The sequence below is a fragment of the Anomalospiza imberbis genome, chromosome 7, assembly GCF_031753505.1.
Source record: "Anomalospiza imberbis isolate Cuckoo-Finch-1a 21T00152 chromosome 7, ASM3175350v1, whole genome shotgun sequence".
Taxonomy (NCBI): domain Eukaryota; kingdom Metazoa; phylum Chordata; class Aves; order Passeriformes; family Viduidae; genus Anomalospiza; species Anomalospiza imberbis.
Window position 1 is genome coordinate 24,302,133 of NC_089687.1, and position 12,817 is coordinate 24,314,949.

The 12,817-nt window shown below is 39.3% G+C and overlaps 1 protein-coding gene across 1 annotated transcript in view; it reads left to right on the forward strand.

Annotated features, from left to right (window-relative positions):
- The first annotated feature begins 1,933 nt into the window (after window positions 1-1,933).
- The window catches only part of PPP1R1C (protein phosphatase 1 regulatory inhibitor subunit 1C), a 50,715-nt gene continuing 39,831 nt past the window's right edge, over window positions 1,934-12,817 (forward strand). The window contains 3 exon segments of the mRNA XM_068196035.1: window positions 1,934-3,700; window positions 3,703-3,827; window positions 6,137-6,197. Coding sequence (XP_068052136.1) covers window positions 3,577-3,700; window positions 3,703-3,827; window positions 6,137-6,197 — 310 coding nt within the window. The 5' untranslated portion in view covers window positions 1,934-3,576.

Sequence of the window (12,817 nt, forward strand, 5' to 3'; positions counted from 1 at the left end):
CAATATGCTGGGGACATGTTGCTGTGGGGAGAGGGATCAGCTGCAAAGCCCAGGGAAAGCACAGCTCAACATATCTTTGTTAAATCACTCACATATCAGTGGCTACAATGGGGATTAAAGTTGTGTCTGACAGACACACTGGAAGAATTGCCACGTCCAAGCTGAGGCCTTGCTCTGCAAAGGCAGCCTGTTGGATCAGGGTACTGCAACTTAGTGCTTCTCTGCATCTGCACTGGTGAATTTAGGAGCCAGAGCCCTAATCAGGTTTGTTTTACAAGGAACTCCAGCTCTCCCCTCCAGAGTGATGCTGCAGTAGTCTCTGACCACACCAGAGGAGCTGAGGCAGATCAGAGCCACAACAAAACTTGTGCAAAGGGTGCAGAACCAACACCTTTGAATTGCCATCCCAGAAGCCTTGTCTTTGGCTGGAAACAAGATATAAACCTTTCCTAAGACACCAGGGAAATAGCTCAAGCAGGAGCTATGCCACGAGTGCTTCCACAGCTCATCCCTACAGCAGGCTATTTCAAAAGCCAGTGCTTCATACCAGAACATAGTGAATGACATAGGAAGGAAAGATCTTGGACGGTTATTATTATTTTTAATTCCATAATAGTTTTCACTGAATCATGAACGTACCTGAAACTGAAATTGTGGGGAGTGCACTAAAAACAGAAGATGAACTACAAGGATGTGTCGGTACTTAAATGTTTCAGCTCTCCCCAGACTATGATGCAGTCTATAGAAAATGCCAACGCACTTTGCCTGCAGACTTCTAATGCTGCAGATTGGTGTAAGAGGGAGCCAAGGCAGGCATCCTGAAATGCTATATCTGAGTGCTCTCTCACTATGCCTCTTATACTATTTTAAAAATACTGTTATTGTATTAGTGCATGTGAAGATTGTTGGGCTGCCAGCTCCAAATAGGCACAGGCAGAAAAGCTGCAGGAAGCAAATACTTCCACATCACTTTGCTGGGGGACCTGTCTCCCAGTCCTAGCCAGTCCCATTAAGTCCTTGTGTTTTGGTCTGTCCTGTTGTCTGTCTCCCTTCAGAAACTGCCAAGAAATGGTTTTGTTGGTTTGGGTTTTTGTAAGGTTGTTGAGCTTTTCTCTTATATACCATTGGTAAAAATGCATTTGAGACACAATTCCTTTGGATAGCAATGTCCAGCAATCTAAAGCTGAAATACATTGTTATAATCCTTTGAGCACTTAATATTTTAATAAATTTTTACTATCTGAATATGTTTTTTTAAATTACTTTATCGTTATCATAAGAAATGTTAAGCCTTTGCAATGATAATTATAGCTCCTGTAATCAGTAACATATATTTGAATTGCAATTGTACAATTTAATACAGGAAGTTTCATAGACATCTAGAATAGATATTTTATGGAAAACAGGTATTTTCTAGAGAAACTTGATATTTAAAATATACAATTTATTAATATTTATGGTAGCAATGCATCTGGAAAACATTTTTCTCACAGTATCTGGGACTGCAAAAACAAACATTATTTTCTTCCATGTATCAAAGTTCAAGAGGAAAGCCACAACTTCAGATGCCTGCTTACGTCCTCCCCTAGGTGTAACCCTGTGTATGTGGGTGTGTATATATGTCCCTGGTATGTCTGAAGCTGTCGTTGAAGATAACAGCACATCTGTGCATGAAGGACTGGTGAAATGGGATAATTAGACTGTCCTGAAAACAACTCTTGTCCTGTTGAAAGCAGTATGCCTCTCTTACTTTAGTGCCTTAGACTTCATTGTGCCACCACAACTTTTACAATTGCGCTCTTGCTCTAATTGTAGAAGTCTATAAATAAATTATGTTTTGTCTTCATAGGAATAGTGAAGCCTTAAAAATGGTCATACGAAACACTGAATATCAGTGTTTTGTGCATCTCTTTCATTTGTTGTGGTAAATGAAACTAAGCATTTCACTTAAGCGCCAAAAACATTCAGGACATAGGCTGAGAAGTGCCAGAATAATCTGGTCTCAGGCAGGGGTGCTGGGACCAAGTATCTCCAGAAGGTCCCGACCAATCAGACTCTTCTGTGTTCAAAAGTCTAAATTAATGCCACCTAAACTATCATAAGAAATCAAACAGGAAAGTTGCCAGCTACTAGCTGTCAGCTGGAAACTACTATGGTTCACAGTAGCTTTGATTTGGATGAGGAGGGGAATTTTGGCCTTCATTGAGAGTTATTTTTGATCATTGAGCCAACTGAATCCTTAGATTAAAGTGTATCCTCACCTCCTAAGCTTTATCAGGTCCTTCATAAACCAGCTAGTTTGTGTGCTTTCCTCTGTTCAGAAACAGCCCGGTGTTCTGATAATGTGTCATGATTTTAATTTGCAAAAATCAGAAAAACAAGTATTTAATGTCTGACTTGCTGGCTTGGTCTGTGTGTATGGCCAGTGCATTGTTCTCACCCACAAACCTCTCCTTCCCCACCTCCTCCACTGGCACAGGTGGGAAAGTATTCAGTGACTCAATAAGCTGGTGGAGAACTGTGAAAATCCTAAGTGCTCTCAGTGGCCTGAACAAAGAATATTTTCAAATTCCTCTGAGTTTTGCAAAGAGGTAGGTTAGATCAGTGATTGCTGGATGTTGTTACACACATTTCTTTTGAGTTCACATGAAATTACAAAAGAAAATCAATTATATTCACAAAGGAGTACTATTGATATGATTGACCAAAATATTTTCCTGGTCTTGGAATCAGGCACAGATTTTGTACCCCTGAGTAGGATTTAGCCTCTGAATTTTAGTCATCCAAAAGTGATTTAACTAGTCTGAATCATCTTTCCTTTTTCTAGAGTTAATGGAGAGAAAATGTAATCTTGAGTAAACACTATATCCCACTTGGATAGAATGAGATGCCCTTTGATGTGCTTAGCATGAGGGAGCCCAGAGAGCTGGCTCAAATGCGAGTGTTCTCAGTATCTGGAGTCATGTGAAATGGAGCCCACCAAAAGAAATCACAGTCTAAATATGAAAACCAGGCCTAAGGTGCAAACCCACCAGAAAAGTGTCATGAAATTGTGGGCAACTCTGTAGCATCATCACCAAAAATCTTCCTATAAGATTTAGTAGAGTCTAAAATTGTAGGATTAAAAAAATATTTGAAAGAGCAAAGGGAATTGTTTGATATGTGAAAAGAGGAGAGCAGTTCTGGCACACTGTAACAGAGATCGAATTTTTGAATCCACCCCTTCTGCTACCTCCACCCCCAAAATCTGAAAACTTCCTGATTTGTGTTCATCAATAATTAAGAGCCCATCAGCAATACTCAGAGGGAGCTTGCATTGCACTTCTGAGCAGCCAGTTAGTGATATATGGTGGAGAGATCCTCTTTTTCAAATCCCAAGGCTCCAGGCCATGCAATGCTAGTATTGCATTTTCAATTAGCTTCTGAGTGAATGCTTGGCATATGTGGAAGTGAGCTGGTACACAATTAGCTTATTGTTCCTTTCAGCTTTCTGCTGAGAGGATCTGAAGGGCTGCTGAAGAGAGGGGAGAGTGAAAAAAAAAAAAGAAAATAGCCAAGGCAGTGGCATCTCTGTGGATGTGGAATAAGGGAGTCGCTCGGCTGGCGCAGATTCCCGGGCTAAGTCAGGAGTTACAGCTGTTACTGCGGAGCTCTCAGCCTGGCCGTGGGGACGGCGCCGGGGCACACGCACAGACCCAGTCTCAAGCTCCAGGCTCTTCTCTCGTCTGTCTCACCTCGGCATCACCATGGAGCCCAACAGCCCCAAGAAAATACAGTTTGCTGTGCCCCTGTTTCAGAGCCAAATAGATCCTGAGGCAGCTGAGCAGGTAAGGAGGATGAGTTTCCTTCACTGTTTCGCGGGAATGGGGCAGGAATGGGGCAAGATGTGGGTGAGCACAAGTGATACTTCTGGCCTAAAGGCTTTTCTAGCTTATATTAGGGAAACTGTAGATTAAATACTCTGGAGGTTGTAGTGATGTTTGATGTACTTAAAGAGGGAGAAGGATATGTCCTCTAGCCAGAATAAGGCTTCTTCACATTGGGTAGGTTCATTAATGTATATTTGTTGTGCCTTTTTTGTAACTGCACTTGTACCCTAATACTTAATTTCACATGAATACGCTCAATGAATACATCCTCAACAAATCAATTCAAGTGTATTATATGTACATAAAGCAAAGCATAAAGTTCATAATAGGTACCTAACAGAAATACTGGGAATACATCTTATTTACCTTTCATTTTAACATAAGAAAGTACAATTAATGTTTTGCACAATAGTCATAATTTCAGTTACTTCCTGTATTTCTTATGACTTTTTACAGTCTTTAAGTAATTTTTACAGTGTTTTTCATGCCTGAAAAAAATACATGTGGAAATATGCCATACTTATGTCCTTGTTGGAATAATGTGTGTGCTGTTTTAGGTTTCAACTCACTCTCAAAAGATACACATAATAATATATATATATATATACTCTATTGATATATATATATATGTCAGTACAGATGTCTAAGGAGGAAAAGATATCTATTACTGTGTACAGATATGTGTAGATGTGCCTAATAAGAGGTCACAGGCAGTCTTGTGTGAAAACTGTATAAATATAATTAGGTGACCCAGTATATTTCTCTCTGTACAAGTTGTCCTCAATATTTGCTTCTATTTGGGTATGTCTGATTTTAGATGGTACCAGGGGAATATTATAACCTTGAAAGTTCCATGCCAGTAGCCATGAAATTATTTGCACCTTTAGGACAAATATCTGGTTTCCTGAATATCCTGATATTGTGTCTCCTAAAAGGCAGAGACCTTTTCCAGAAAACGATGAGTTGGGAGTGACCACTGAATGTGAAAAATCAGAAGGGTGCAGAAAAGAATTGTTGTGGGTCTTCATTTTGTCTCTAGGCACTTCTGAGCTGCAAGATGTCCATACCTTACAGAACAGTTCTGCAATTAATTCAAGCAGAATGTGTTCTGGTGTTTTTCTGAAATCTGTGAGAACCATAGGATTAGGATTTCCTGGAATTCCCATGGCTGTTGAAATGCTGTAGCCTATTTTCTGCCTGGTATTTATGGGCAGTCCTTTTTTTGTTGTTGTTGTTGTTGTGAGTTTTATTCCAAGTGCTATACAGTTTCACTGTGGGTGTGTGATGAAATTAAAATAGTAAATTCTACAGTCAGATACAGTTACACTAATCTAGAATAAACCCATTAAGCCTGATGATGTAACTTTCCATTTACACCTCTGAAAGCAAAATTTGAACCTCGCTAAATACAGATGTTAGCTCAGCAAATAAAAAAGAACAAATGCACTGACATTGAGTTTTTGTGTCAGAATGTTTCTAGCTTAAATGCTTCTGGTCCCTGTCTTAAATTCAATAGAATATCAGGCCTGGAGGCTTTTGTGAAGCAACACAAAGCTTTCAATGCAAATGTGTGCATTATAAGAGAGTATTCCAATATCATGTAGTTCAGCCACTGTTACTGCAACAAAAGTAGTTACCCAGATAAACTCTGAAGAATTGTATACAATTCTGGATTATGTATTGGTATGTAAAATCTGCTATATTGGAAATACTCTTTTTAAGGTCTTAAATACTGGAGTATTTTTAGTTAAAGAGCATTACTGTAGTAACACCTCTGACAACATTTTATAAACATGAGTTCATTGGAAGGCATACCTGCAAAACTCTGAAATGCACTTGCAAAATGTTATTAATTATTACTTGAGAGAGCTATGGCAGTACTAGGCATTTGCACATAAAAGATCAGAAACTGCGAAATCATCTTCCCGATGCAAAGCTAAATGTCAATATTTTAAAGTATGACTGATATTTTTCAGCAATAAATATCCAAAAAACTGAAGTCAAGACGATTACAAATCCTAAAGGTATTTTGGACAGCTCTTCCCATGTCTTTGTTCTCCCTGAACAAGCAGCAGCATGACCCTGGTTGCTGTCAGACCAGACAAGCTGTCAGTAAGACAGTGAAGTGCTGCTGTTCTTTAAATAGTTTCCATTTTAACTTTGCCTGGTCTATAATCTGGAGGACACCTGACAGATTTTTTGCTTTGCTTTGTGTGTGTGGCAATTGATGGGCCCTAATGACTCTCCTTGGTTTATCTTTGTTACAGATCAGGAAAAGAAGGCCTACGCCGGCATCACTCGTCATCATGAATGAACACATGCCCCCAGGTGAGTGCTAACATACCTTCTAAACCACAGAACTTGTATACACAGGATTGGCTGCAAACTGGTTTTGATTACTCCATAATTTTTTAAATCCTGCATTAATTTTTTAGCTCTAAATATCAAACAATGGGTCTCAGGACTGTTTGGAGTAAACCCTGCAAACACAGGTAATTCCTGGCCTTCAGATAATGTCACTGATTTCATTATTTTATCCTCTATGTCAATCTGGGTTATATGGAAGGAGAATTAATATGACCCAGATCCAGTTCTTCCATCCACAAATATTTTTTTTCCCTGGGTGGACAGCTTGGAGACCCATGAAGTCTGATCTCTAGAGATACCAGGCTGGATCCAATGTTGATTCAACCCAAGGGGTTGTTTCTACAAAATATATTCTCTTCTAGTTTCCTGATAAAATATATAATGTGTTTTTTCATTATTCTTTTTCAACTGTGAATACATTATCTTCATCCAGGAGTGCCCACAGAAGATTCCCTGCATGATGGGATGATTTGAGGTTGAGACATACTTTGTCATATAAATACAACTTCAGAAAGATTCCTTAATAAGCTGTTTAGGAGTGTTATAAACAAAAAAAAAAAAAAATCCACAAAAAAAAGGGAAAATCCTCAATACTTAATCCCTTGGAACACAGTGCCTCATTTATATCAAACTTTTCCTTTGTTGTTCTCTGCAACATTTTTTTTCCTGCCATATCTCTTAGTCACCTTAATATTTTTTTTAAATCTTTTTGGGGAGTAGCTTTTGGTTCTGAATTTCAGGTAATTCAGCTCTCAAAAATGGTGCATGATCTGCTTTGAACTGACTTTTTTACCTGTATAGGATAATAATGGGATCTGCACTGTCTATGTCGCTAGGACGTAATTTAAAGCAAATTCACCTTGACTGTTAATCTCTTCTGCAATTCACTTTGTACACTTTGTACCATCATATTTCCTTTTATAAACAGATACTTGGTACAATACCAAATCAAAAGCAAACAAAGAATAAGAACTCTTTAATTTACAGGAAATTTTACTGTAAACAAAGTGGTACATGTCTGTTATCACCTTTCCTGCAATGTTCATAATAAATCTTTAAGTAAATCATTTTTATTATGAGTCAGGATTGCTGCAGGTTTCAGCCAACTTCCATAAAAGCCCATGAGTTAGTATTTGTCTTCACTTACTTAGATTTGTTTATTTAGATATTATTTGTTCTTTCTAGATACTGGGAACTAATGTTAATGAATTTATTATTTGGCTAAATTGTCCTGATTTAAAATTTTCTATAAAACCGGATAAAAATTGAAACTTTAAAAGTAGCTTCATTTTCCTGCCCTTCACCATGAGCTTCATGCAGATTTCCATAGGGGGTCACTTGCTTAATATGGGCAAGTGTTTTGAACAGGGTGTGTGCAGGTAGCTCTGTGAGCCTGCTGAGTAAAAGGACTGTAAAGCCAGCTTGGAGAGGCAGACAATAGGTTTACAATGGATGTGCAAATACTAAATAAAGCCCTTGTGGTCTTCCTCTTGCAAGGTGCTGTACAGCTTCTGAGATGGTTGTGTGCCTCCAACTTTCAGAGTCAGCTGGTCCTAGGGCCTCTTGACACCTTGCCGATTAAACCCCAAAATGCTTATCAGTTTCTGGATTTTGAATAGAATTCAGGAGGATGCTGAATAAAATTTGTCTCCAAAACCAGTAAATTCATCACTGCAAATGGATGCAGTTAATTAAAAAAAAAATGTAAGGGTGCTAACTTGGCAATTCAACAAATTGCTTTAAAAGTGTGATTCCCTAGAACAATGGGAAAACTGAGCAGTAGAGAATTCCTGTGACACTGACAGAGCCGCCCTTTTTTATTAGAGCTGGGCTAAATGAGAGTCCTGTCCCTTGAATTTTATCCACTGGAGTATTCCACTTCCTTCATTAGGAGCAAGGAGCTAGTGAAGGATATGCTTCCAAGAGTTTGAAATATGTGTCCTAATGCAATCCTAAATGTTTGAATGCCCCTGCAAAGTTTACTCAAATTATCTAAACTTCTCTTTTTTTGAAGACCAGAGACAAGCAACCTCTAAGAACCAGACTTTTCTATAGCCTTCTGTTACAGCTGCTTCTGATTGCAGCTGGGAAAAAAAGTAGCATATTTGTGGTATTCTGGTGTTCTGGATGCACACCCATCTGGAAACCAGAAGGCAATAAAATGTGTTTGGACATTTAAGAACTTCATAATAAATTCAGCTTGAGTTCTTCTGTAAAAGATCTAAAAGTCGTTTTCTATTAAGTCTTCTCATCCATCCCTGATGCCTGTTACAGCTTTGGTAGGAGTATGTCTTCACCTCTTTCGGTCAGGTGAATTGTGCTAAAAAGTGAAGATGGAATATCTACTAAGCCTAAGTAATTTTAAACCAATGACAGCTGCCCAAAAACTATAAGAAGAGTCTGCTTGACTCCCTTGCTTTCCAGGAGGCAGTGTTAGACCACATTGAATGTTTTAAAGTCAGGTGATAAATGTGACTACAGGAGCACATATCCAGCCTGTAGCATCACTGACTCTCACATTTCCTCATACTCACTCTGGTTGGCATCATATATAAGTGCAATTACAGCCAACAAAAGAGAAATTTGAGTTGCAGCAGCAACAGTGATTGCAGTGGACAATATGGTCTTGTAAAGCAGCATAGCAATGAAGAAACCCTTAACTCTACCTGTAAGTTCTGTGTAAAGTGCTCTTAGATGGGCTGTGTCACATTTGAGCAGAGAAACTAGCACTAGCAAACTGAGACTTGGGTTACAAAGCCACTTAAACCTATTGTGCTTCAGTTGCCATCAATGGAGCTCTATTTTCTGAGCACCTGATGTTTGATTTTGTGATATCAAATCAGTTTACTTTTATTTGAAATTATAAGACCCTTTTACTATCTGTGAAGGCAAAGACTATACAAGTATAAAGTGAGAGTGCTACGCAAATGGGCAGCATCTCGTCCTGTGAGGGTGGTGCACGGGTTACTGGGGTAACCCACTCACATCCTGCTATAGCCACAGTTGCTCTACACCTGCCTTGTATAAAAGGAACGTAAGCACATGCTTAGTTTTAAAGACATATTTAACTATGACACTGCACAAGTGTCTAATCAAAAAATTGTTAAGGATCTCCTGCTTCTTTTTCCCCTTGCAATATCCTTGGAGAACTTCAACAGAAACTGAGTATCGCCATCACAAGCAGCCTTTTCTGAGTATGCACAACCTCCTGTCTTCATGCCCAGCATAGCAGAAAATATAGGAATATCAATTCCTCTTTGTCTGAAATTATTATGTCTGAAATAAACATCTGAGCATGCTTTAAAACAGCAGAATATCCAAATGCAACAGCTCAAGAAAAAGCTGGTAGCAGAGTAGAGAACTGATAGCTGAGGGAAGAAAGCACGTCAGACCACAACTCAGGTTTAATACCATCAGGGCTCGCTTTGATCAGAAAACAATGCCTGCGTTGCTGTACAGGCTGGCTTTGTCACAGGGCCAACACAACATCAAACAGTCTGGCTGGCAAAGGCTCTTCAAATTATGTCAAATTGTTCAGTCTTCTTGAAGCATTGGGATATGGGTAAACATTAGGATAAACTTCTGTGTATCTAAATTTTCTATGTATTTACTGTTTCCAACTCCCCTTTCTGCTTTGTTGCCTGTTTTGATTCCCTTGCTTGTTATGTAAATGTTACTCTGTGTTTAGAAATACAGCTGTCTTTTTGGGCTTTGCAAATCTCATTTCAGGATATATTGTCGCTGCAAAAGCAATATAACACATACCTTCTCAGCATAGCACAGTACATCTGAGCTTACTGAATGCTGGAAATCATAACTTGAAGAAAAGCAATCTGTCTCTGAACAAGGAAGGTGCTCACAGCTTGTGTTTGGGCATTAGCAGTTTTACTTTCTCATTCCTAGCTGCTTTTTGGTTATCCAGAAATAATCCATGCCTTTCAGCCTACTGTCACTTCCCCAGGGCTCTGCTGAGATGCCTCATGGGCAGTCTCAGTATTTAGTGCGGGAGCAAACAGCACAGCCAGGTGAGTGGTGGGAGGAAAATCTCTCCTCACACCTTTGTCAATTCCATGACAACCCGAAGTAGTTGAGGTCTTAATGCTAAATTGGTTTTAGACACCCCCAGAGTTTCCCTGCACAATAAATCTCATTACCACAGACAGATGTGCTTTTCTGCTGATGCAAACTGTACCAGCACCACATTCTTGATGGGATTAATGTGAGTCACTTTGCCCAGCATTAAGGTTTGTGACTAATATTAGTTGGATCATGCTTCTAGGTGAATGAGTAAGTTTGGGTTTAAATCTAATGATCACATTTTTTTTTCTTCCAAGACAAAATAAACTGAGCTCAAGAAAAGACCTACTTAGTAGGAGGCAGGTGTTTCTGAGCATTGTCAAGCAGTTCTGCTGTACTTTCTCTGGGAAAAATCTCAGCAGAAAACTCTTGGTCTCAGAGTTCATGGAAATTGATATGTTTTTCAAACTATTGAGATTCTGGTAGGACATACTGCTTACTTTGGTCCAAGAACTAGAGTGAGTAAGCCAAATAGCAGCTGTTTTCAATTGCAAATTTAGGCTTCTAATGTGGTAATAGAGTATTCAGAAAAGCAGTAGATGAATAAAAACTGTCATTAGCTGTACTTTTTTTTGTCAAACTAGTTAGTCTTTCTATATGCTAAATGTATATGCCATTTAAGTATTTTGTCTCTTTTTATAGTGGTCCAGGAGTCTGTGGAGGTACTTCAGTAAGCAATGAAAACCATTTGTGTCCCCTCACACCAGAGGGCTGGTATAGCCCAGTGTACATTTCTGATGGCACCAGGATGTTCAGAGATAAGGAACGTCTTGTCAAGGCAGTGAGGGCCTTCGTGTGCTTTCAGCCGGTGCTGGAAAAGACTATCTGACACAGGCAAACAATGAAATATGTAAAGTAAACATTGTGTAAGACCTAATGGGTGATAGGGGTTCCAGAACAGAGATAAAAATGTCTGTGCTTGAAAATATCCTGCTGTTTGCAGGATGACGCGTGACTGCAAATGCTCAGTGGCAAACAGCATCCCTTTTTCTTACCTATATACACTATGCTCACATGCTTTTTCATTTGGGTTACTCTGAATTTATTCTGCTGTTCAGACCCACAGAATTCCCTGGGACAAAGCACAGTAAAAGTTCCTCACACATATGCAGTGTGAATACAGACTCCATGAAAACTAAAAGAAAAGCTCAAGGACTTAAAAAAAAAAAAAAAAAAAGGAAAAAAATACCAAGAACCTGTGCTTGAGCTGTTCTTTACTTAGCCCAGAAGGAACAGCTCACAGGCTTCAGAAAGAAACAATGAATTTTAAAAAGGGATTTTTTCATCATTCATGGAAACATTCCATTTCATGAAGATGCTCAATTTTCATGAGAGGATGAGGATTTTTTCCAGTGATGTCACTGTCATCACTTGTCAGAAGAGTTGTCATGCTCTCTGCAGTGCAGTAAGGACAGCAGGCGTGAGTTGGTTGGGATGCAGCGAGCAGTGCTGTGCCCAGACTGAGGGCTATCACCAAAGCAGCCAGCTGTATTTTCACAGTTTGTGTGGTCCTGAACACAGTAATTCACAAATATAAACATTCCCTGTGAATATTTTAGCAATTGTGTAAACCATATAGTGTGAAACAGTAGGAAACATGTACTGTTTCATATAGAGGCCAAATAGAGTCTGGGCTGTCTCTTTAGTCAGTAACAGTGAAGGGTCTGACAACTACACAGGGACAGTCAAAACAAAAAGCTGTTGTGCATGTTCTGGTCAAAATTCACTTATTTTACTGAATTTTTCATGTTTATTTTTATCCATGCTTCCTTCATTTTCAGTGTTTATTGATTGACTGTACAGGTACATTTTGCATGACCCATATAAACTAGTTTCTCCTAGTTGGCTGAAGTGAGTAAATTTAGTCAAAACAAGAATGCTTCCCTCACATTCACCAGATCCTACTGTTCCTCTGTGAGATGGGGCAGTCCAGGGTGCAAACGCTACCTGGGAAAGCTCTGGAGGATGGAAATAGGGGTTGGATATTCACAATCAGGTCTCAGATTTGTGCCTACATCAGAGAAGCGGTACAGCTGAGAGGACATGAAGCCAAAACCCCAAAAGCTTTACTTGCTCCCAGTATGGATGGAATTGCATCAATCCATTACTCTTGTTCCAGCCTTGAATACCCAAGAGATGAATTGAAATAGTTTTTTATTTACCAGCGCAGCTAAACTCCTAATGTGTACCATGATCTTACTTGTTCCTCCTGCTCCCTGCCTCCCATTGGTTTTGTGTTGGAAGGGTCAATGTCCGTGGAACTTTCTGAAAGTGAATGTGGTATTTTTAGAGGCTGAACTTTGTACTCTTCATCTGTTTTCCTTGTTCCTTATACAAAAGCACCATAGAAACAGCCTTCTTGCACCCCAGGAGATTATTTGCAAATTATTTTTAATATACGTGGCTTCACGTTACAGCTCTCCAGCTGCCTGGTCACTCAGCGTCGGGCCTGATAAGCTTTTGGAATGTTTACATTTGTTATCACCTCTGTGTATACAGCACGA